The 26,095-nt window shown below is 42.0% G+C and overlaps 1 protein-coding gene across 1 annotated transcript; it reads right to left on the bottom strand.

The window, feature by feature from the left end:
* Positions 1-12,453: 12,453 nt before the first annotated feature.
* BAG2 (BAG cochaperone 2) lies at positions 12,454-26,055 on the bottom strand. The gene is made up of 3 exons (XM_036096000.2): positions 25,821-26,055; positions 16,015-16,124; positions 12,454-13,903 (listed from the first exon to the last, which is right to left on the bottom strand). The coding sequence occupies exons 1-3, from the start codon at positions 25,931-25,933 to the stop codon at positions 13,491-13,493; spliced, it is 636 nt and encodes a 211-aa protein (XP_035951893.1). The 5' UTR covers positions 25,934-26,055; the 3' UTR covers positions 12,454-13,490.
* Positions 26,056-26,095: the final 40 nt, after the last annotated feature.

Raw genomic sequence — 26,095 nt, forward strand, 5'->3', positions numbered from 1 at the left:
GGGTCCCCCGCCCCGCTCCACCCCAGTTCTGGCTGGTGCCGGGGAGGGCGGCTCCTTTGCGTTCCCGGTGCCTCCGGGGCCCCGGTAGCAGTGGGGAGACGAGCGGCGGGCAGGAACGCCTGGATCGTGGACCCTAGTAAAGAACTGACAGGAAGGTCCGCCTAAGTTTCGCCTACTAAGTGACCAGGCTTCCAGAGGACTTGCCCCGCCTTGGACACACACCTTATTTTCTTCGCCCGATGACATCCAAGGAGTAGAGTGAGCAAAAATGTTGAGCAAAACCGAAAACGCACTCACAGCCCACACCTGGCGGCTGGACAAAGTAGATGTCTGAGATGGTTAACAATTGAGAGAACCAAGCCAGCAACTAAAAGGTCCCCCCAAAAGCAATCTAAACTTTGCTTGAGTTGTTTTTATATTTCAAAATACAATAGAAAAGGGAATAAAGGAAGATACCAAGTGTTGGCAAAATACTCCAAGTGATGTAGGAAATGTTGGGGTTTGGAGCTCATGACTAAGAAAGAATTCTTGAGAGGTCTTCCGTGCTCAGGCACAGGACCCGCGGGCAGAAAGAGCTACACTGGGGTCATGAGGAGTGGCCCATTATATACTTTCAAGTTGAGAGGGGGTTAGGGATGGTAAGTCTCTGAGGAATTTTGGAAGCAAGGTTTCTAGGACCTTGAGGGGGCTAGCTATTGTTAGGAAAATGTCATTATCATCTAATAAAACCTCAGTCGTGAGACCCTTCAGTTGTATATCAGTGGGCCATATGGTTGGGGGATGATTGCTAACGTGTATCATGGGGGTTAGAGATAAAGGAAGTTTCCAAAGGAATTTTTATATATTTTTAAAATTTTTTATTGTTATGTTAATCACCATACATTGCATCATTAGTTTTTGATGTAGTGTTCCATGATTCATTGTTTGTGCATAACACCTAGTGCTCCATGCAGAACGTGCCCTCCTTAATACCCATCACCGGGCTAACCCATCCCCCCACAGCCCTCCCCTCTAGAACCCTCAATTTGTTTTTCAGAGTCTGTCATCTCTCATGGTTCGTCTCCCCCTCCGATTTCCCCCCTTCATTCTTCCCCTCCTGCTATCTTCTTTTTTTTTTTTTTAGGAATTTTTATATGTTAAAGTAGACTTACAGGATCCTGGGGGGGGGGGGAGCGGGATAATGTTAAGCTAAGATGGCCCTTTCCCCTTAGCAAAGCATTAACATTGAGGCAGCTGAGTTCCTAGAGGAAGGGCACTCTGCCTGTTTTGAGGACCTGTCAGTGGGCTGTAAGTAGTAAGGAAATTTAGTTTTTTCTTTTGCCTTTGTTTCCCACACCACAAGGATGTGGAGTAACTGAATTCATCTACCTTGCTTCTGAAATGTAAACTAGAACAACTCCTTTAAAAAACAATTTGGGGGCGCCTGGGTGACTCAGACGGTTAAGCGTCTGCTTTCGGCTCAGGTCATGATCCCAGGATTCTGGGATCGAGCCCCGCATCAGGCTCCCTGCTCGGTGGGAAGTCTGCTTCTCCCTCTCTCATTCCGCCTGCTTGAGTTCCCTCTCTCACTGTGTCTCTCTCTGTTAAATAAATAAAATCTTTAAAAATAAAATAAAAAACAATTTGGCACTATCTACCAAAGAAGCCTACCCTATGACCCAGCAAACAGGGTCCACTTCTACAAATCCAGCGAGGATCAATGGTGCACCAACAAACAGGCACAAGAATGTTCACAGCTGCATTTGTTTGAATGGCCCCCAAATGGAAATAACCCAAAAGACCAAAAACAACAGAATAAATTAATAAATCCACACAGTGTTCATATAATGGAATGCTATGCAACAAAGAGAAGACTGACCCGAAAGGACCAACATGAAATGGCTTACCTGCAGAAATGTAAATTTGAGCATAGAAAGTAAGGTGCAAGGCACCTGGGTGGCTCAGTTGGTTGAGTAGCCAACTCATGATTTCGGCTTAGGTACTGATCTCGGGGTCCTGGGATCAGGCTCCGAACTCAGCCGGGAGTCTGCTTGAGGATTCTCTCTCTCTCTCTCTCTCCCTCTGCCCCTCTCCCCTGCAGACAGCGTGCATGCATGCACTCACCAAAATAAATTTTAAAAAAAGAAAAGAGGGGGGCCTGGGTGGCTCAGTTGTTAAGCGTCTGCCTTCAGCTCAGGTCATGAGCCCAGGGTCCTGGGATCAAGCCCCGCATCGGGCTCCCTGCTCCGTGGGGAGTCTGCTTCTCCCTCTGCCTGCCGCTCCCCCTGCTTGTGCTCTCTCTCTCTCTCTCTGGCAAATAAATAAATAAAATATTAAAAAATAAAAAAAAGAAAAGGTGCAAAAAGTACATACTGAGTAAGCCCATTTCAGCATAAAAACAGGGAAAGTTATCTGCTAAAATTTGGGATAATGGTTACCTTGGCAGGAAAAGGATAGTGACTGGGTGAGGGATTTCCAAGGTGTTAGTTAGTAAGGCTCTCTCTGTTGATCTTGGCCCTAGTTACACATGCGTGTTCATTTGTGAAAATTCACCAAACTGTACTCTTATGTACATTTCTCTGTGGGTGAATTTTATTTCACGTGCAGTTCTTAGAATTAAAATTTTTAAATTTTAGGGGCTCCTGGGTGGCTCAGTTGATTGAGCGCCTGCCTTTGGCTCAGGTCATGATCCCAGAGTCCTGGGATCGAGCCCCATATTGGGCTCCCTGCTCAGTGGGGAGTCTGCTTCTCCCTCTCCCTCTGCCCCCATACTCGTGTTCTCTCATGCTCTGTTCTCTCCCAGATAAATAAAAAATCTTTTTAAAAATAAATAAAATATTTAAAATTTAAATTTGTTTTACCATATAATTGCAATATAGTTTTGTAAATGTAAACATAGTGATTATTCACAAGAAATTTAATGTCAAGTAGACAATGGATTTATCTCCAGGATTTGGTTGGTAGTCTCTTAAACTTGACTAATGTACTCACCCCCTTTAAAAGAAAAGGAAACACCCCCCCTTTAAAAGAAAAGGAAAATCCTTAATTAATTTCTTAATCCTTATTAAGAAATGGGCAAAGGACTTAGACATTTCTCCAAAGAAGATGTACAAATGGCTAATAAGTACATGAAAAGAGGCTCAATATCACTCATCGTTAGTAAAATGCAAATCAAAACCACAATGAGATACTATTTCACACCCACTAGAATGGCTGTTATAAAACAAAAACAAAACAAAACCAAAGTAACAAGTGTTGGCAAGAATAGTAAGAAATTGGGGGGTGAGGTGGCTGGGTGATGGACATTGGGGAGGGTATGTGTTGTGGTGAGCACTGTGAATTGTGTAAGACTGACGAATCACAGACCTGTACCCCTGAAACAAATAATACATTATATGTTAATTTAAAAAAAATTTGGGGGGCACCTGGGTCGCTCAGTCGTTAAGCATCTGCCTTCAGCTCAGGTCATGGTCCCAGGGTCCTGGGATCGAGCCCCACATCGGGCTTCCTGCTCAGCGGGGAGCCTGCTTCTCCCTCTCCCGCTCCCCCTGCTTGTGTTCCCTCTCTCGCTGTGTCTCTCTCTGTCAAATAAATAAATGAAATCTTAAAAAAAATAAATAAAATAAAAAAATAAAAAAAATTATAAAAACAAAAAACAAACTTAAAGAGCTTTAAAACAAAAAACTAACAAAGAATGGTGAGAAATCGTGACCCCTGTTCACTGCCAGTAGGAATGTAAAATGGTACAGCTGTTATGGAAAACAGTCTGGCAGTCCCTCACAAAATTAAAAATAGAATTACCATATGATCAGCAATTCCACCTCTGGGTAAACACTCAAAAGAATTGAAAGCAAGGAGTCAAACAGATATTTGTACAACTATGTCCATATCAACATTATTTACAGTAGCCAAAAAGTGGAAGCAACCGAAATGTGCATCAACAGATGAACTGATAAACAAAATGTCATATAAACATACAATGAAATTGAGCGCCTGGTTGGCTCAGTTGGAAGAGCATGCAGCTCTTGATCTCAGGGTTGTGAGTTTGAGCCCGATGTAGAGATTACCAAAAAAAAATTTAATTTAAGATTTTTTTAAATTAAAAACTAAACAACAACAATAACCATATAATGAAATATTATTCAGCCTTAAAAAGGAAGGAAATTCTGACACATAGTACATCATGGATGAATCTTGAAGACATCATGCTGAGTAAAAGGACAAATACTGTATGATTCCACTCTCGAAGCTACCTAAAATAGTCACATTCATAGATATACAAGGTAGCATAGTGGTTGCCAAAGGCAGAGGGGAGGGGAACATGGGGAGTTAGTGTTTAATGGGTCCAGAGTTTCCATTTTGCAGAATGAAAAATGTTCCAGAGATGGATGGTGGCGATAGTTGCACAACAATGTGAATGTGCTTAATGCCCCTGAAACAGTATCCTTAAAAATGGTCAAAAATGGTGAACTTTATGTTAAGTATATCTTACAATTTTTTAAATGGAAAAAAAAGAAAATTCTAGTGGGTAGCAGAGAATGAATGTGAGGATTCAAATTGGAGAAAAACTTCTTGAAGGACTTTTCCATATCCATGGGATTTTTGGACATTCTAGTGCAATTAAGGCAACATTTTATTTGACTCAAGGCTATACCCAAGGACACAGCAGAGATTGTTAGGCTTCCTTCAGTGAGATAATGAAAGCCTACACGGAAACCTGGCCTTTTAAATCCTGCAGTTGTGTTGAAGCAAAAATGGCAATAGAATTAGCCTAAAGGACTTTGTTTTTTGTTTTGTTTATTGTTTTTATAAAGATTTATTTATTTGAGAGAGAGAGCAGATGCGTGTGAGCGGGGAGAGGGGCAGAAGGAGGGAGAAAGGGAGAGAGAGTCAGAGAGAGAACGTCCAGCAGACTCCCTGCTGAGTGTGGAGCCCACTCAGGGCTCCATCTCAGGACCCTGAGATCATGGCCTGAGCTGGAATCAAGAATTGGATGCTTAACTGACTGAACTACCCAGGCGCCCCAGTCTGAAAGACTTTGAAAGAAATTTTACCTGCTGTGTCTGGAAATGAGTTACACAAAATTATTTAGGGAAAACATTCTAAACAGTTATTTAAAAAATTTTTTTTTAAGTAACCACTATGCCCAAGGTGGGGCTTGAACTCACGCCCCCAAGATCAAGAGCTGCATGTTCTACCTACTGAGCCAGGTAGGCACCCCTGAAAAGTTACATTTTTTTAAAAAAAGATTTTTTTTATTTATTTGACAGAGAGAGACACAGCAAGAGAGGGAACACAAGCAGGAGGAGTGGGAGAGGGAGAAGCAGGCTTCCTGCGGAGCAGGGAGCCCGATGCGGGGCTCGATCCCAGGACCCTGGGATCATGACCTGAGCCGAAGGCAGACGCTTAACGACTGAGCCACCCAGGCACCCCGAAAAGTTACATTTTTAAGTCATTTAGTGATTGTTCAAACCTAGTACCTTCGCTGACCCAGCAAAAAGTATCCATTGTCGTTTGCTAGTTGTTTTACTGTGTCTGACTCTAATGAGCTAAATACTTTTTAGGGATCATGAACTGTTAATGAGTGAAAGAAAAACATTAAAGAAAAATTTATGTATATATGAACAAAAATAACCAGTGTATAAAAAGGGGCCCTAATTTAAATTGGAGCGCCAGAGAGTCCTTTCCGACAAAGTAACATTTCATCATTTATCTGAAGGATAAATGTGTTAGCTGGATAAAGAATAGGCAGAAAAAGATTTTAAGTAGAAGGAGCAACAAGTACGATATGACCAGAGGCAGGAAATAATTTGGTGGGTTTGAGGAATTGAAAGGGAGCTAGTGTGCAGGAATAAGGTGGAAAGTCGTATAAGATGGAGTCGTGAGCGGGGTGCCTGGGTGGCTCAGTCGTTAAGCGTCTGCCTTCGGCTCAGGTCCTGATCCCAGGGTCCTGGGATCCAGCCCCACATCGGGCTCCCTGCTCCACGGGAAGTCTGCTTCTCCCTCTCCCACTCCCCTGCTTGTGTTCCCCTCTCGCTATGTATCTCTCTGTCAAATAAATAAAAAAATCTTTAAAAAAAAAAAAAAAAAAAAAGATGGAGTCGTGAGGGAGGCTGGGGCCAGAGCATGAAGACCCTGGGGGTCAGGATAAGCAATTTGGATTGTATTGCAAGTACATTGGGAAGCCTTTGAAGGGTTTTTAGTGCAGGGATAAGGAGATCCACGTGGCAGATTCCTCTGGCTGCTGTCTAATGAAAGCACAGAACAGATGAAACGAAGAGACCAGTGGAAGGCTGGTCCAGGTCAGAGACGATGGAGGCTTCACTGAGGTGGTAACAGGGGTGGTGCAGAAAAGTGGATGGATTTGGTTTTAGTTTTGGAGGTAGAATCCATAGGACTTGGCTATGAAACAGGAACAAAAGGGAATGTCAGGATTGATTCACAGGTTTTTTGAATGACCACTGAGATTCTGGCTCCTAATTCCAATGTGTGGGGGTTTCCCCACACGGAGCAATTCTTGGACACTAACTGGGTGTCCTACAATGTAACTCAATTTTGATACTTTCCATCTGGAGATAGCCTAAGATTCCACAGGTTTAGGGTTCAGTCCTACAAGACAGTCTTCCACCCCGCCCCCCCAACACACACACTTCAGAGGCTAGTCACAAGCTCAGGTTATCACCTGTGCTTCTGACCAATCCATTATAGATTAGAGGTTCCAATGATCTCTTCCTTGGTTTTGATTAATTTGCTAGAGCGGCTCACAGAACTCAGAAACATTTGGAATAAACTCTGGAACAGCCAGATGGAAGAGATGCATAAGGAAAGAGCAAGGAGCTTCATGCGCTCTCCAGACATCCACTCTCCCCACATTTCCATTGGTTCATCTATCCAAAAGCTCTCTGGCCCAGTCCTCTTGGGTTTTCATGGAGGCTTCATTACACAGGCATGATTGATTAAACCATTGGCCATTGGTGATTGAGTCAACCTCCAGGCCCTCTCCCCTCTCAGAAATAATGGTGGTGGGGGGGTTTGAGTAGGTGGGGGAGGGGTGAGACTTGAAGTTCCAACCCTCTAATCACATGGTTGGTTCTCCTGGCAACCAGCCCCCAGTCCTTAGGTGGCAAGCAAAATCCAACTCATAAACATAACAAGAGACGCCTCTGTCACTCTCAACATTTAGGAAATTCCAAGGGTTTTAGGAGTTCTATCCCAGGAATAGGGACAAAGACCAAATATATACTTCCTTCTTATAAATCACAATATCACATGAACTTGCTGATAGTGGTCACTATGATACTAAGAGAGATGCTGAGAGATGTCCTCTCTGAAAGGGCTGTACTATTTGGGCAACTTTCTGATTTTTGAGGACCTCACTGATAGTGTATTTGTGTGATGCTCTTCCTAGTACAGCTATTGGAACATTTGTTTAGACATCCTTCCAATGACCTAGCAGTTAATGCATTTTTTTTTTTTAAGATTTTATTTATTTGAGAGAGAGAGAATGAGAGACAGAGAGCATGAGAGAGAGGAGGGTCAGAGGGAGAAGCAGACTTCCTGCCGAGCAGGGAGCCTGATGCGGGACTCGATCCCGGGACTCCAGGATCATGACCTGAGCCGAAGGCAGTCGCTTAACCAACTGAGCCACCCAGGCGCCCAGTTAATGCATTTCTAAGAGGCTTATTCACAATTAGCATTTTGTTATCCACCCTTTGATGTAAATTCTTAAAATAAGGAGGGAATATATGATTAACCCTATATTTACAAGTGAATAAAGTGGATATTATATGAAGTTTTCAGCTTGTAATTCCCATAGCACATAGATAGTATACATTCAGAAACCATGCCTACTCGTGGTGCAGGTGTGGGGGTTTGATTCTTCCCAGAAATGTTCTCTCCATTGAGAACCATAGGGGATGGCAGGCTTCCTTGCTGCTTCTCTGTTCCACTGGAAAGAATTTTTCTAGTTCCCTTCTCACAGATTTGGTGGTTCTTCTATGTCTTGTCTTTCTTTATGTTAATGTCTCATTTTCAGCTCCCTCTTTCATCTAGACCAGGACATATCTTTAGTCCCTGGGGGCATTACAGCCTCTGTTCTGAGCCTCAGTTGTGGCACTTTCCTGGACTGTCAAGGGCACTGGGGATTCATCAACCACCAGGAAGCTAATTCAATCGTTTCAATTCTAAGGACCCATCTCTTGGTGAACGTGGTAAGGACATTTGAAAACGTAGTTATCTGAATGGCTTGAGTAGGTGCCTAGAAACCAGAGATGCCCAACGAAGCTTGCCCCAAAAGGCCATGAGACTTCTCTTTGGAAAGCACTGTCTATTTCATTCATCTCTGGATGATTTAGTTTAGTCCCCTTTGAAGGAACTAAACTTAGTTTTTTTTTTTTTTTTTACTTCAGGGCACCTGGCTGGCTCAGTTGGTAAAACATGCGACTCTTGATCTCGAGGTCTTGAGTTCAAGCGCCATGTTGGGTGTAGAGCTTACTTAAAAAGAAAAAAAAAACCCAAAACTCCTTTTCTAAGTGTCTTCGCTCCTCCAGTGGCCATAACAAAATACCATGGGGTGCTTAAACAACAGGAATTTATTTCTCACAGTTCTGGAAGCTGGAAGTCCAAGATCAAGATTCCAGCTGATTTGGTTCCTCGTGAGAGCCCTCTGCCTGCCTTGCAGATAGTCACCTTCTCACTGTGTCCTCTGGTCTCTCTTCTTTCTCCTTCCTTTTTTTTTTTTTTCTTCTTTTCCTTATAGGGACACTAATCCTATCATGGGGGACCAATTGTCATGACCTCATCTAAATCTAATTACCTCACTAAAGCCCCACTTCCAAATACCATCACATTGGGGAGGTTGGGGGGTCAGGGTTTTTCTATACTAATTGGAGGAGGGAAACACATTTAGTCTGTAATACTAGGTGTAACGAGCTCGGACCTTTTATAAATACCATGTCAGGTTTCCTTTTATGTAGTAGGAGGAGAAATAGATTACTTTTATTTTACTTTATTTTATTTATTTGACAGAGAGAGAGAGAGCACAAGCAGGGGGAGTGGGACAGGGAGAAGCAGGCTCCCCGCTGAGCAAGGAGCCCGATGCAGGACTCACCCCAGGACCCTGGGACCATGACCTGAGCCGAAGGCAGACGCATAACCGACTGAGCCACTCAGGCGCCCCCCCCCCAACAAAAAAATTTTTGTAAAGCACTCTTCACACCCAGCGTGAGGCTCGAACTCACAACCTTGAGATCAAGAGTTGGATGCTCCACCAACTGAGCCAGCCAGGTGCCCCCTGTTCAAGTGCTTTCTGTGTGAGCCACCATGTCAAGCACCTTGCGTATTGCATCTCATTTAAAGTTCTAACTCACAGGAGCATTATCATCCTGACTTTACAGCTGGGGAGGTCAGGGACATTCTTGGGGCCCTCGGCTGATAAGAGCTGGGGTTGGGAGCTCACCAGGTATTTCTGCAGCAGAGCTTAAAGCCACTGCGTGTATTCCGTCCCAGGGCTGTACCATCTTTAGACCCGAGGTCTGACGATTACATTTGGAAGTGTATTTATAATACTCCCTGGATCTGAATTTGAGGTCAGTTTTCCAATGCCAGGTTTTTCAATCTTTTCTGACAGCCTTTGTCAAATTCCTGCACAAATTGTGTCCAATTTAGCTGCATATTAAAGCTGGACTAGATACTGAAATTGGCCCTCACCAAACTGCTGTGAGTGAATGCCATCGTGATTCGAATGCCAACTATATGCAAGTGAAATATGTTTGCTACAATATGTTTTTTTTTTTTAATTTGTTAAGTTTTTAAGTAAGCTCTACACCCAACGTGGGGCTTGAACTCACAAACCTGAGATCAAGAGTTGCATGTTCTATTGACTGAGTCAGCCAGGTGCCCCCAATATTTAGTGGTTTGAGGTGGATAATTGAAGATTGGTGTGGCCCAATTCAAGTTGTTTACTCTTTGGTCATGATAGAAAACTTAAGAATGTGGTCATGTCCCTAAACAGAAGTCCATTTCATTTTGCTTGCTTGTTCTGATTAGACACAAACAAGTTCAAGCTCACTACTGTCCTCATTGCCTTTCTTTTCCAAAATTCTCAGCTTTTACTTTCATTTTTGTCTTTGAATAATTGCAAAATCCAGCCTTCAAAAATAGCATTATCACATATGTGCGCTCCAAATGTATCAGCATTTGTCACAATCAGTCATTTTAAAGGGACACATGCATGGATATTTCCTACTTAAAAATCATTGCATGTAATTGTTTGCCAGATCCTTACCCTGTTACTTTCAGGAGTTGTTCCTTCATGCTTTCCAATTTTAAAATGTTGAAGCAGAGTTCTCTTATTAGTTGATCATCTCTTTAGGGTGAATTCCAAGCATTTTGAGTCGGAGTGCTAGATTGAGCTGCATCAATACAGAGGACCTTGTACTCCTTATCGTGTCCCTCTGCATAATAGCTCACTTGGCTAATGGCTAATGTATCCCTGGAAGGACAGCATTCCCGTGGAAGACAGTGTGAAGGGTGCCCCCTAGGGGATGCAATACTGGTAACTGGGAAGGAAGCACAGCGGCAAGGCCCAGGTCACACTCATTACTGTTAGCTCTCTTCCTTCCTTCCTAGCCCTCTGAAAGCTTTCAGGATTTTTCTTCTTCTTCTTCTTTTTTCTTTAACATCAAGGGTTCCTACATTAAAATACCAGGAGGGTCAATTCTACGTTGGTCAGATTTTTCACTGGGCAGCATTGTCACTCTGTCCTCAGTTGATGTCCATTGAGTGCTCTTCGGTCAGCTCTTCTGCAGGTCCTGCCAGCTACACAGAAGAGCCTGAGTAGGACTGGGGACATTCTCCTGGGAAGCAGTGCTCATGGGGGACGGCAGCGGGGCTGTCCTAAAACTGTATGCTCCATTCTAGAAATGGTATGAAATTAGAATGGGGCTGTTAGGGAACATATGAATAAAAGACAAGTAATATACTCTGAATTCCATTATAGTCCCAAGCTATTATCTAGCTAAAAGAAGACAGAAACTACTCTTGGTAGTTTCATCATTTAAAAATAAATTACACTTCCATTCTTTTTTTTTTAAAGATTTTTTAATCTTAGAGGTGGGGGCGTAGAGAGAGAGAGAAAGCAAGCAAGTAAGGGGCAGGGGGAGAGGGAGAGAGAACTCCAAGCAGACTCTGCACTAAGCTCGGAGCCAAGGTGGCGCTCGATCTCACAACCCTGAGATCATGACCTCATCTGAAACCAAGAGTCGATGTTCAACTGACTGAGCCACCCAGGCACCCCACACTTCCAATCTTATAATAAATAAAAATGTTAAGAATCGACACATTCAGGTCCCTGCTCCGTGAATGTGGCTCAAGGTACAGAGGGCTGGAAATGCTACAGGCTAGGGACTGAAGCAGCTTGGAGATGGTAGATCACAGCTCTTCAAGTCAGTGAGAATGAATGGCCTCCAATAAAATTCCATTGCAAAAAATGGGAAAAGAACAATGTGAAGAGTACAAAGGTTGAGGAGGTAGAGCTGGAATAGTTTGTGGTAGAAAATGTCCTAGGCTGGGCTGGGGTTCCTGGGTGGCTCAGTCGGTTAAGTGCCTGCCTTCGGCTCAGGTCATGATCCCAGAGTCCTCGGATGGAGCCCAGTGGTGGGCTCTCTGCTCAGCAGGGAGTCTGCTTCTCCCTCTCCTCCCTGCTAGTGCTCTCTCTAATAAATAAATAAAATCTTAAAAAAAAAGAAAAGAAAAGAAAAGAAAAGAAAATGTCCTACGCTGACATGGAGTGAATGAGTGAATGGGAAGGGGGAGTATTTCCCAGGGTGGAAGGGATTTAAAGATGCTGATAGTCCTTGAGAACTTGGAAGAAAATTTGATTGTTGCTTCTTAATTTTCAAAAAGCTAATAAAGATGGCACAAAAAGAAAACCTTTATCTGACAGTGAACATGATGATAGCAAATGAGAGTCAACTGACAAATCAAGAGGCTTTGCCACAGTTATCAATGAGAATGATGTTTCCCATGAAATGGAAAGATTTAAGTGAGGCAGACTTAGCAATGGTAATCAAAACCATAATGTTCTCAGATTGTAATTGCTTTTTATGAAGAGAGACTAATTTGACATTTTTGCCTGGAAAATGAAGCTCAATATTGTTTGCATTGAGAGATCTAAATATATAAAGCCAATCTGGATATTGACATTTTTTCCCCAGTGTGAAAGAATACCTACATTCTCATGAAAACTGAGTATGATGTATTCATTTTGAAGTAGTATTTGAGGGGAGTTGAGGTTTTTGTGTATCAACAGCACTAGTTACTTCAAACAAATAAAAGTGTTCTATAGTTGCTTCATTTATCACAGATAAAAGAATAATCAATACATTGGTCAACCTTGTTAGTAAATAAAATGCGAACGAAATTAAGTTATTTCATATCTAATGTTAGAAAAAATAATGCTCAACTCTGGAAAGCTTCTAGTGAAAGAGCTACATTTTAATTACTGAAGACAGTACAAATTGATGTAACTCTCATACAAAAAAATTTGGAAATATGTCAGGCCATGAAAATGTATATACCTTTTGACCCAGTAAATCCCACTACTGGAAATTTATACAAAGAAAATCAAAAACAAAAGAAAGAAGGAAAAAAGTCACTGTATATAAATATGTTGCAGGAATAAGCAACAAATTGGAAACAAACTAAATGTCCAATGAGGGGAATGGGGAAGTAAATTATACAACAATACAGAATAGAGGTTTTAAAGTTGACAAATAGACTTTATAGCAGCATTTTTTAAAAAAGGCAAGTTACAACACTGTATTTCTGCAATGATTAAAAATTTAGAGAAATGATGCATTTGGAAAAAGATGAAGTGGACATATAGTTGTTCACAGTGATAACATTAGATGTGAATTCTTTCACACTTTATGTCATGTTTTCATATATATCAAGAAATATATTCATACTATCAGATGCATAAATCTTAAATTCAAAATAATTTGATACAGATGTCCAAAAAAAGTGCTTTATGAAAAAGAACATGTTGGGAAAGGTTCTTATTTTGTGATTCCTTTTGTCTTTTTAAGCACACTACTTAGTTAACAACAGATGAGTGGTAAGTTTGTCAAAAATTTCTAGTCAACCAAATGCCCCATGTGCCCAAGTATCTCTATGCCAGACAAAGCCCAGGAAAGAATAATGATGCTTTTGGCCCAGGCTGAGCAGTTACTCTCTCCTATATACTAAGTATTCATCCACAGAATAGTAAAAAATATATATTATATATATTAGGTGCTAGAGCCTAATCCAAGACAAGAATTCAATCTAAAAACTTCTAGAAAGATAATTAAAATAGTTCTAGATTTAATTGTGTTATTCACAAAACTGATGACACTGGAATATTCTCCTCATGTGAAACAACAATCAGTATCAAATGTTATGCCTAACACGAAGAACAAATGTGTAATCATTTTTATGTCATTATTTGTAAGTGCTCCTATGTTTCAAAACTAATTAAATTTGCCTTCAGCATTTTGTTGCAGAGTTTTGGAACCAGCTCCTTTAGAATGCTCTAACAGCTTGATGGCCTTGTCAGAGTTTTCAATATTTCTAAGCAGAGTCTCTAATCTTCTCTTAATTTTCTTCTGATCTTCAAGAGCACAGCCAATTACTATGGACTGAAACTTCTGGTCAACAGGCCCAGGTGGCACCTCGGATGAACATGCACTGTACAGTGACATCAAGTGACTCTTGGCATTTCCCAAATCATCCAGAAACTTACTGACAACCTCATCAATAATCCTGGTGGCATGCTTTAGGGATTCTTGCTGCTGGGGGTTTCTAATTGTTTCTACTGAAACTTCAACGGTGAGCGTTCGTCCCATCAAACGGTTTGCCGTCAGATTTAATTCTTCTCTTTCACCTAAACGTAGAAAGTTTGAAATATCAATCAATATGAGACATAAACTTACCTATGTTGAGAACACTAAGGCATTCATTTGTGGCTAAAACTATTTTCTGTAAGCACCTTGGCTACGAAATTTTTAAAGGTAAAAGTCAAAACTATAGCACATAAGATTAACTGATGAACTGTATTATAATACAGAGAGAGGTTGCAGAATACCTTTCCCTGAAAGTCTTTCTTTATTTTTTATTTTTGAGAGAGAGAGAGAGGGAGAGAGAGTGCACACATGTGCACGCAGGTGGGGGGAGGCGAAGGGGGAGAGGGAGAGAGAGAATCTCAAGCAGGCTTCACATTCAGCCTGTGAGCCCCACGTGGGGATTGATCTCACAACCCAGATATCATGACCTGAGCCAAAATCAAGAGTCGGGTGCTTGACCGACTGAGCCACCCAGGCACCCCTCCCTGAAAGTCTTTATGTATGGGATACCAGATGACTTCTCAAGTGGTCATGTTTGAAGATGTTTGGGCAGGTATGCATTTGTAACTGGGATGGAGATCAAGTCTTAACATAGAGTGAATAGTGTGCATAACCAGGGTTTTGTGCTGGGTAGAGCAAGAGATCAGACACAGTGGATCTCTTGATAAGGATGTGCATGTAGGGGAGGAAAAATAATTTTCCCTGTACCTTTCTGAGTTCTTGGTTGAGAAACCCTGTAATAAAAGACAGATTAACAAGAAAAAAAGCAGAAGCTTATGAACATGTATACTTCACATGTACATAGGAGGTTTTCAGGGACACTGAGATGGCCCACCTCCCTGAGATGGATGGTCCAAGCCACCATCTTAAAAACCATGTTCAGCTAAGGACTAAGACTTGGAGGGAGACCTTCCCCTCCTTAGTGAGGTTACCAGGAAAAGCAGGATAAACCAAGGTAAGGTTGTTTTGCAGATTTAGTAGAGGCCTTCTGCATAGATAAGAGTTTCTGTGATTTATAGTCATCCTTCTCTTCCTGGTACACAGAGGGAAGCACCCTTGCAAATGGAAATAGCCTTTATAAATTTAAACTTCCCTTACAAAAGAATGACTTCTACTCTGTTTTCAGAGCTTCTCCTGTGTCTGCAGCTTCTCAAAAATAATCGGCTTGAAATAATTCTTATGCCAAAGAGCCATACTTTGGGGTGGCATATTCTGCATGTGTCTCAGAATACAATGCCCCAGTTTTGGCTGAGCAAACTTAGCCATGATAGTGGAGAAAAAGCTGGCCTCAAAAGCAGGCACTGACTTCATCCTTGCCAGGGAAATTTAAGCAGGCCAGTGGTGTAAGTCTTGGCCAGCACAGGGAGGCAATGGTGGGAAAAGGATCCACATTTCATTATTTATATGAAAAAGTCAGCCAGCTCCTCTTTGGCCTGTTCTGTAACTCTCTACCTATTCATCGATCTCTGGCGAGGATGGTGAAGAGACTGGCTGCATCTTGACCCCGCAGTGCGTGTCGAACAGTTTGGGGCCTGGAGTTAGACTGCACGCTCCTGGCACCAGCTGCTGGCCCACTGGCTTGTCTCGGGGGCCCCGGAGCAACTGAAGTAGGAAGACAGCTGCCAGTGACAGAAAACCACGAGTGCCCTGTTCCTCCCTAGGCGGTCATGCTTTTCATATAGAAATGATAGCATGTTTTTACGTTAATGGGGTTTTACTGGGCCCATAATTTCTTTCCCCTGCATTTTCTCTCCTTCCTCTCCTTAAATTACACTTCAACCCCTCTCTTTTTGTCTTCTCTGCTTTTACAGCTTCTACAGTCCAGTAACATCTGAGGAACTGAAGTTAGGAGTGTGAACCTGAGGTCAAAGGCATCGCCCCTTACTGCTTGGAGCCACCTCTTCCGGAGCTTGGAGGCCTTTTCTACCATTTCCAGCCACGCCCTTGACGTAGGGGGCAGGCCAGCAGGGTGACCCCTGGGTAAGAGGCTCCCGTAATAAACTGACAGCTGCAGCTGCAGTCCACGCTCACGGGAAATGCCAAAGCCAAGTGTACGAATTCCTCAAGTCAAACGAAAATGGACCTAAACCCCATATCTTAAACCCTACAAAGGAGTGAAAAGATGAGCTCCCGTCTGTGGAAACGCTCTCACCGTCGCTGATCTGCCTCATGTCCTGGCTATTTTGGATGCTGTGGATCATTTCCAGGAGGATTTCTTTCTCTTGCTCAACGGCAGTTGCTGCTTCTCTCAAAGCTTCCACCCTATATAAATTGGGGAAACAAAAGTTACCACATGGAAGCTTACTTTTCTTCATCTCTCTCACTTGCTCCAACTCAAGTTTAAAGATCACTAGGAACACTTTTCAAAAATTCTTTATCCCTCTTAGGGGCGCCTGGGTGGCTCAGTTGGTTAAACAACTGCCTTCGACTCGGGTCATGGTCTTGGGGTCCTGGGGTCGAGCCCTGCGTCGGGCTCCTTGCTCGGTGGGGAGCCTGCTTCTCCCTCTCCCTCTGCCTGCTACTCCGCCTGTTGGTGCTCTCTCTGTCAAATAAATAAATAAAAAATCTTAAAAAAAAATTCTTTATCCCTCTTTAACATTTAAAAAAAAATCTTCTGTTGTTTTAAATCCACCTACCCCACCCCCATTTTCCTCCCCACTCGTATGGCAATCATTCTATTTTGTATTTGTTCTTAACAAAATCTATATTTGTGTTTTCATCTATTTTCAATTTATATCTCACTGTTTCTTTTTTCACTCAGCATTATTTTGTTAGGAACCATCCAGCTTCCTATGTGAACATCTAATCAGTAGCTTACTGCATAACACTCCATGTATATCCACCTGATTTTACCTCCACTCTCCCAGTGGAAATGGCTCACTTTGTCCCCTTACTTCTCATCACCACAAAAAAACAAAACAAAACAAAAACCACGCTTCATTGCATACATGTCCTCTATGGACTTGAATGAGAATCTCCTTAGGATGTATCTCAGGGCAGAACTGGGACACAGGGTATGCGCACCCTCAATTTAACTCAGTATTACCACTGTTTTCCAGAAGGGCCAGACTAGACCATTGTCAGGAAGCAAGCATTCTTACCCCCTCAAAGTCCCCTTAGCTAGACTAAGAATCAAATTGACATGGGACAAATTAACAGGAGAAAATCAAATTTAATAATAGGGTACTTAAGGGGAATCCACACAGACAGGGAAATTCCAGACAGTCAGGCAAAATGAGGTGTGTGTTATTTTGAATGAAGGAGAAGGGGGTAAGGGTCTGGGACTTCAGAGAAAAGGAATACACTTCATAGGGTGATAAGAAGAGCAGATGTTTGTTAATTAGATGTTTGCCCCGCCATACAGATGGGCCACTCAGATAAAATTTATCTCTGCTTATAACCCTTATTCTGGGAAAGACCCCTAATTTAGATTCTTCTGTGTGGTTAAGGGAGGGGCAGAAGTTTCTCATGAGCCTGCAGGCTCTCAAGTGCCTTCAGCTCAAAATAACCGACATGCCAAAGTGGCACATTCTGGAGGGGGCCCTGTCCTGAACCCCTTTGCAATATTCCCAGCAGCAAAGCATAGGAATCCTTCTGTCCCCACAGCCCTACCATTACTCAGCATTTTCCAACTTTCTATTTTTTGCCAGTCTACTAAGTATACAGTGATATGTTCGTACTTAGTTTGCATGTCTTTCATTACTAATAATTTTGGACATCTCTTTGTATTCTTGTTAGCCTGTTCATAGCCTTTGCCTATTTTAGTTTTCCTTTTTTTAATTTTTTAATTTTTTTAAAGATTTAATTTATTTATTTGACAGAGAGAGACACAGAGAGAGCGGGAACACAAGCAGGGGGAGCAGGGGAGGGAGAAGCAGGCTCCCCGCCGAGCAAGGAGCCCGATGTGGGGCTAGATCCCAGGACCCTGGGATCATGACCCGAGCAGAAGGCAGGCGCTTAATGACTGAGCCACCCAGGTGTCCCAGTTTTCCTTTTTTTTAAACAGGGTTATTGTTCTCTTGTTGATATGCATACTCAAGGAATTAATCCCACATTAGTTGCAGACATTATAATCATCTCCTTCCATCCTATCATATATGAATTCTGTCTGGGATATCCTTCACTGAATAGATATCCTTACTTTGAAGTGATCAAATTAATCTTTTCTTGGTTTTATTTTGCCTTATGGTTTATGCTTTTGAAATTTTACTTCAGGGTCTTCCCATCCTAGGTCATACGGTATTTTCTTACCTTTCTTCCTATCAACTTTATTGCTTTACCTTTCTCATATTTATGTCTTAGTCCATCTAGAATCCACCTGTATGTGTTTAGGTAAGGATTTTATTTTTCTCCAAATAGTGAACTGTTTTTCCCCAACATTATATCCACCAAAAATCCATCTTTCCTCCAATGATTTATAGCTTGTCTACTCTGAAATCTCTATTCCATCCACTAGTATATTTGACTGTTCTTACACCAACACCTATTTTTAAAAAATAGCAGCAGCCTTGTAATATACCTTAATATTTGGGAGAACCAGCCCTCTGATCTTCTTTAAAGATAACTTAGCTATTTAGACTTTTAATTCTCCATATTAACTCCTGAGTAAGTTCGTTGGGTTTGTCAAAGAACTGGGGTAAATTTGGCATCTTTAGAATATTGTCATTCTATCCAAGGGCATGATAATGTCTCTCCATATATTCAGATCTTCTATATTCTTTATTATAGAGTTTTGAAGTATTCTTAATGGTAGTCTTTGTGGACTCTTTTGAGTGTTTGATCCTTTGTGGATATTGTTATTGTGAATAATACATTTTATTTATTATTATTATTTTTAATGTTTTTTTTTAAAGTAATCTCTACACCCGGTGTGGGGCTCAAACTCATGACCCCAAGATCAAAAGTCACATGCTGGGACGCCTGGGTGGCTCAGTCAGTTAAGCGTCTGTCTTTGCTCGGGTCATGATCCCGGAGTCCTGGGATCAAGCCCTACGTAGGGCTCCATGCTCTGCGGGGAGCCAGCTTCTCCCTCTCCCTCTGCTGCTCCCCCTGCTTGTGCTCTCTCTGTGTCAGATAAATAAATAAAATCTTAAAAACAAAACAAAAAAACAAAAGTCATATGCTCTTCAGACTGTCAGCCAGGTGCCCCATGAATAATATATTTTAAATTATAATTTCTCGCTGGTTATTGCTGGTTAGAGAAATGCTGTTTTTGTAAGGTTCATCTTGTAATTGGTAATGGATTTATTTATTAATTTTAATGATTTGTCTTTTGATTCTACCGATTCTTCTAGATTTTTAAAAAGATTTTATTTATTTATTTGTCAGAGAGAGAGAGAGAGAGAGAGCACAAGCAGGGGGAGCGGCAGGCAGAGGGAGAAGCAGGCTTCCTGCTGAGCAGGGAGCCTGACGCGGAACTCGATCCCAGGACCCGGGGATCATGACCTGAGCTGAAGGCAGACGCTTAACCGACTGAGCCCCAGGCGTCCCTGATTCTTCTAGATTGACAATCATATCACCTGGACAAAATGAGAGTTTTAATCTCTTCCTTTTTAATCCTATTAGCTTCTATTTTTTTATAGTATTGATTAAAGTCCTCTTACTTTATTAAACTGTGGTGATGAGAGAGAGCATCTTCGTCTTTTCGTGAATTTAAAGGAAACGCCTGTGTAGGTTTTTGGTATAAAGCCTGTATTAAACTATAGAAGCACGACTTTGCCTAACTCCCCCAAGTACAAACACACATACATGTACTACACATTCATATGAACACACCCAGTCACTAGAGAGCAAGGCTGTGGAATCGTGAGAGCAAGAGAAAAGAAAATCCTATATATTTAAAGTGCTTTGTTTTCAAGGCACTTCTTGTTATGCATTACTCCGTATATAAGTTGCCAGTTTTTGCAAAATGAACAGTGACAGACTTATCCTCAGTATTCAGACGGCCTTAGAAACATGAGATCATGGAAGATCTAATCCTGATTGCTGCCGTAAGTGGGCACAGAAGGAACAACTTCACTAATGTTTGAGCACATGTCCATTCCATTTAAGGCCTCCCCTACCCACCACAACTGCAACATGTTTCCTCAACAGCCATCCACCTGTTAGAAACCAAAATAGCACTGATAGATCACAAAGTCACAGGGTCTCTTTGTTCCTCAAGGTACTAAAAATATGTTGAACTTTGTGTTTATAAGAGCCAGTAAAAGCAAAGAGCTGGTAAGAATCTTACATGACAAATGTGACTGGAAAATACAATAAAAAAACAGTATTATATAAAATGGCAATAATACAACAGCAGGCCCACTTCCAGCACCATCCATTACATGCCTACACATTTTACATTAGCAAACTCTCAGACAGATAAACTAGGGCCCAGTAAATATGAGAGAGATTGAGTTGGCACTAATATGAAATATTTATGCTAAAAACACAAACCACGACTCCAGTGTTTAAATGACACAGATAAATCATGTGATTGGTAAATGAGAAGATGCTGAAAGAAGAGATGAATTTTTCAAGACTCACTGGAATTTGTACTCAAATGTACAATGATAGAGAACTGAATGTTATTCAAAAAAGGAAGGCTTCATTTACACACGTTACAACAGCAAGTTCAGGGAGTTGTTAACAAGAAAATGGTTTAAAAGGAGACACTCTAAAAAAAAACGTAAGTCGATCATATAAGGAAGATATTTTGCCATTAAATAAGACCAAATACAGAACACATCAGATGGAAATTTTGAGTCTTGTGGTTTTTTGGTTTTTTTGTTTTCCCCCAATGCTAGAAATTGCCAGGGTGTTTTCCCTGTGAAAACCAGATGTCATCTTTTAATGGACTTCTCAAATACGTTTTTATGTATACCTTTTTCATTTCATAGCAAAGATAAAACGCCATTCTTCAGAATGTAAAGATTTCAAGGGTTTGTTTGTTTTTTGGCACCATTGACATTTGCTGTTCCCTCTAGTTGAACCTAGATCTCTACTTAGTTTAAGTAATATTTGTACTGTTTCTCAGCCACTGAGATCTTTAAATTCATCTCAACATATAAATCTGTCTACAACCTTTCCATTTAGTTCTAGAAAATTGTTAGCCATCGTATCTTCAAATATTCCCTGTCTTCCATTCTTCTGGAACTCTGGTGAGACAAGTGTTGGATCACCTCACCTTATCCTTCATGTTTTTTAACACCTCATTTGACAACACTTCTCTTGGCGGAGAAGGGTGGTTCTGTTTTTACTAACAGATCCTAGAAGAGCTACATTTCCAAAATTGGTTAAGAACTTCTCCTCATACCAAGACTGACCTGAGCTGTACTCCTGGAAAACTCTCTGCATGAAACTGCGATGAAGCTGGCTTTGACAAAAAGAAATTTTAGTCAGAAAATTCTTCTGAGGGCAAAACTGAAGTGTACACATTCTTGGATAGTCTTTGGGTCTCCCACACCTCACAAATCTCTGCAGCCTAGCTATCAAAAGGACACATTGCTGAAAGACTTAGAGGCCCGAGATTTCAGTCACGATGTTCAAACCAGCTCTGCCACTTAACTGGCTGTGTATCCTTTGAGTAGTTACTTTTTTTTTTTTTTTAAAGATTTTATTTATTTATTTGACAGAGAGAGACACAGCGAGAGAGGGAATACAAGCAGGGGGAGTGGGAGAGGGAGAAGCAGGCTTCCCGCGGAGCAGGGAGCCCGATGCGGGGCTCGATCCCAGGACCCTGGGATCATGATCTGAGCCGAAGGCAGACGCTTAATGACTGAGCCACCCAGGCGCCCCCCTTGAGCAGTTACTTCTCTTTGCCTCAATTTCCTCACTTATGAAAAAGGGATAATGAGCGGGTGGTTGTGACTGAAGTAAAGCAGGTAAAGAGTTTAACACAATGACTGATAGCACTGACTAAAACAGTTATGAGTTAACACGTGTGGTGTGTCTAAGAATTGGTGCTGGCAAACATTAGCTTCATGGTATTTATGACACACTTACTATTATGAACTCAGGCTTATAAATAACAAGAATTGCTGTTTTCATAAAAAGGAAAGGAACAGGCAAATGCTCCTATCATGAATTTATTTGAAAAAAATAATTTTTCTTTTTTTCTTTTTTTTAAGTAAGCTCCTCACCCAGTGTGGAGCCCAACATGGGGCTTGAACTCATGACCCTGAGATCAACACCTAAGCAGAGATCAAGAGTCAGATGTTTAACCAACTGAGCCACCCAGGCACCCCCCAAAAAATAATTTCTAAAACAAGTTTTTAAAATCATAGTCCCATTTCGTATTTAATATTCTTGTATCCAAGAAACAAGAGTTGGCGAGGATGAGGAAAAAAAGGAACCCTCATGCTCTGTTGGTGCAAATGCAAACTGGTATAGCTACTGTGGAAAACAGTATGGAGCTTCCTCAAAAAATTAAAAATGGGGGCACGTGGTTGGCTCAGTTGGTGGAGTGTGCAACTCTTGATCTTGGGGTTGTGGGTTTGAGCCCCATGCTGGGTGTAGAGATTACTTAAAAATAAAATCTTTAAGAAAATTAAAAATTGAACTACCCTATGATCCAATAATCACACTACTGGGTAATACCCAAAGAATATGAAAACACAAATTAGAAAGGGTATATGTACCTTTATGATTATTGCAGAATTATTTACAATAGCCTAGTTATGAAAGTAGCCCAAGTGTCTGTCAATACACAGAGCAGGGAGCCCGACGTGGGACTCGATCCTGGGACTCCAGGATCATGACCTGAGCCGAAGGCAGTCGCTTAACCAACTGAGCCACGCAGGCGCCCAAGAGTACACTTATCTTGATGAGCACTGAACAATGTATAGAATTGTTGAATCACTATATTGTACACCTGAAACTAATAACTATATTGGAATTAAAATAAAAAATTAAAAAAAAAAAAAACTCTCATGGGGTGCTTAGGTGGCTCAGTTCATTGAGTGCCTGACTCTAGATTTTGGCGCTCAGGTCATGATCTCAGGACCTGGGATCAAGACCCACATCAGGCTCTTGTGCTCAGAGGGGAGTTTGCTTCAGGATTCTCTCTCTCTCCCTCTGCCCCTCCCCCTACTCTTTCTCACTCATAAATAAATAAATCTTTAAAAAAACACTTTTGTATCTAAAGAATGCTACAATGATCACTTATACTCTAGGCAATGTAAGATTTTGAGTAAGTTTTCCTAATCATCACCCAAGTATTAAAATACACTGACCACTGAGACCCTTTAATATAAAAATGGAGCTGGTGTTTAATGGGACTGGTGTTAGGAGCTACTCATCAGTACTGTGGCCTTAGGCAGGCCACTCAATCCCTCTGGACCTCAGTTCCTTCATTTCTAAAAGAGATAACATACATGTGCCCTCCTCTACCTCAAAGGATTTTGTAAGGTTCAAATGACAACGTATATGAGAAATGCTCTTTTAAATTACAGGCTGTTGTTCAATATTAACTATGATGTTACTTGTTTTGTGACTCCTGGGACACTGGCACACCCTAAGAAACTTTAAGCAAACTTTTGGCCAAATGATCCATCTCACTCCCACCCCCAACCCTTCATTCCCTGGCTGCCGAAGAAGTCACTGCAGATGGCTGATAGCAGGGGGAAGGAGCTACAACATGACCAGTTTCGGGAAACTGGTGAACAATCAATCTCCCAGTCGTACCATGTTCCCCTCTGCCCTCCTCCACAACCCATATCCCAAACATCTTCCTTACCATCCAGAGCCTTCTAGGAGCCACTCAGTACTTGGCACTCAGTAGGTGTTTGATATTTACTGAATTTGACAACCAACTTTTTTTTTTTTTAATATTTTATTTATTTATTTGACAGAGAGAGACACAGCGAGAGAGGGAACACAAGCAGGGGGAGTGGGAGAGGGAGAAGCAGGCCTTCGGCAGAGCAGGGAGCCTGATGCGGGGCTCAATCCCAGGACCCTGGGATCATGACCTGAGCCGAAGACAGTCGCTTAACGACTGAGCCACCCAGGCTCCCCTGCCTATGTTTCTTTTACGAATAAATCGTCTAGGCATGATGCTAGTTCTTAACAATATGGTGCTCTGTGACACTGCCCATGTGCTTTCAAAGGAACTTTAATGGATCATCATTAGCATTTTTTAAAATTTTTACCATCTTCTAAAACACTTCCTTAGATCAGTATTACTTTTTTTTTTTAAGAAACAAAGCTTACAAAAGTCTAAATTGCTAGAGAAGTCCTTAAAATCAGTAATTTGCACATTTTAACCAGTCTTTCCTCCTCAGCTCAAGGGCTAATTAAGCAAGTTATAATTTAATCACTCGTATACAGTAATCAATTCACTTCACATTAATCAAACATTAGAATATACAAATACTCAAAACCAGAGGCTTTCTTTTAAAAATGAGTACCTAACATGAGGTGTTAATTCAAGTTTGAGAATGACTCAGCTTGAAGAAGGGAGGGGCAACATCCTCCTATTTCCTTTCAGAAAAAATCTTTTCTGACTAGAGGAGAAAGAGCCCTGAAATGGTTAAGAACACACCCTCAAAGTTCTAAATACCTGGGGAGATATGTGAGTTACTTGGAATACTGCTACATGAAAAGAAATATTATTCTCAGAGGGACACTACTGATCTTCAGTCTTGTTGCACTTTCTCTGGGGTATAAACGCATCAAGCTCAACCATGGGGAAGCATTACTTTTCTCTTGCTCCATTTGTCTCATTCTGAGCAGAACCCCAGAATGTGGTTTTGGCTCAGGTTTCTCTGTCTGTTGTCATCCATGAAATCATTGTGGATGGAGAATTTCTCATTTTCTGACTCTTTTCTCAGGGTAATAATAATAATGAATGCCTCAACTGCTGAGATATACTGTGGTTATTAATGCACTTTCTTGACAAATAAACACCTCTTCTTGTTTTGGTATATAAATTGAGGGAGATAAAGACATACATGCACTGCTTCTTAAAATTTTTGGCTTACATGTTTCTTTGCTCACCCAGAACCTGGTGAAAACTGTGGGGGAGAAAAACTGTGTAGTTTCCAGGAGCTGGGGGGCCTTAATAAGATTTTCATTTAACTACACCTGCACCAATTTACACAGTAACTTTGGAGATATAAACGTTTACAGAAGTACATAAAAGTTTTCATACGCCGTTAAGAGAAACAAGGATTTCCAAAATTTACTATACATTATTTAGAAATTGCATACAAGCACAACACTGTATATTACTTAATAAAATCTTATTCAGTAAAGAGGGGGGAAAAAACCCTATCTTATGCTTTCAGGCCAATGACTGGCACTTTCAAGAAGGTGTCTTCTATGGAAGGAGGTACACAATAAATACTGAGAAACTAACGGAATGGCTAAATACAGCATGCCGGGGCTTAGGGGGAAAATGAAAGCTGCAGGGTCTTACTCCACCAAGTACCCAGCCACTGTTCACCCCGCAGTCCCTCACCTGTCCTATTCCTCCCTAATCCTTGCTATCAGACAGATTCCTGGATTTTTTCTTTTTTGCTCTGCTGTGTTTTGGAGGAAAGAAACTTACCACTCAACATCGGGGACCACTAAATTGCTGCCGCTCTTAAAAAATGCATAACAGGAAAAGAGTAAGTTAAAAACATTTGGGAAGACCACATACTGGCACTCAGAAAATTCTAGAAGTTCTGCAGACCCGGAGTGTCACAGTCTCTAACCTCCAATAACGTCACCATAACTTTTACCTTCTCTGATTTTTCTCCGTTCCCAAACGCTCAGGTCTGGTGATGAGAATGGGGCCACCAATAATGCGCTCACAGGTTTTTGCTTAAATCGAATGGGTTTTCTCTCGGAGAGGAAAATCCACCAAGCGCGGACAAAACTGCACCATCTCCATGGAGAACAAATCTCAGGCAAGCAACTTCTCCGGCTGCAGCCCGCCCCGGGGCTGTGCCGGGCCGGCCCGCCGCGCACGGCCTCCGCCCGCGACCCGCTCACCTGAGCTCCAGCTGGTCCAGGCTCTCCAGCAGGCGGCTGGAGCGGTCGGCCATGGAGGAGGAGCGGCAGAAGCGCCCCTCGTTGGCTTTCGCGTTGATCTTCGCCTGAGCCATCCGAGCCTCCGAGGCGGGGCGGCCAAGAGGTCACCGGCCTCTCCGGCGGCGGCGAGTGGAGAGTCCGGCGGCCGCAGGCGTCGCCGTCACCGCGCGGGGCGCCCGCCTCCCTCTGACGCCCGCGGGGGGCGGCCCGGGAGGACGCGCCGACATCGCCGCCGC

This window comes from Halichoerus grypus, chromosome 9, assembly GCF_964656455.1.
Source record: "Halichoerus grypus chromosome 9, mHalGry1.hap1.1, whole genome shotgun sequence".
NCBI lineage: Eukaryota > Metazoa > Chordata > Mammalia > Carnivora > Phocidae > Halichoerus > Halichoerus grypus.

Coding starts and splice junctions, on each gene's coding strand:
- BAG2 (XM_036096000.2), bottom strand. CDS start 25,933: ATGGCTCAGGCGAAGATCAACGCGAAAGCCAACGAGGGGCGCTTCTGC. Junction 16,125..25,820: donor CTGGACCAGCTGGAGCTCAG/GTGAGCGGGTCG, acceptor CAATTTATATAG/GGTGGAAGCTTTGAGAGAAG. Junction 13,904..16,014: donor CATGAGGCAGATCAGCGACG/GTGAGAGCGTTT, acceptor TTCTACGTTTAG/GTGAAAGAGAAGAATTAAAT.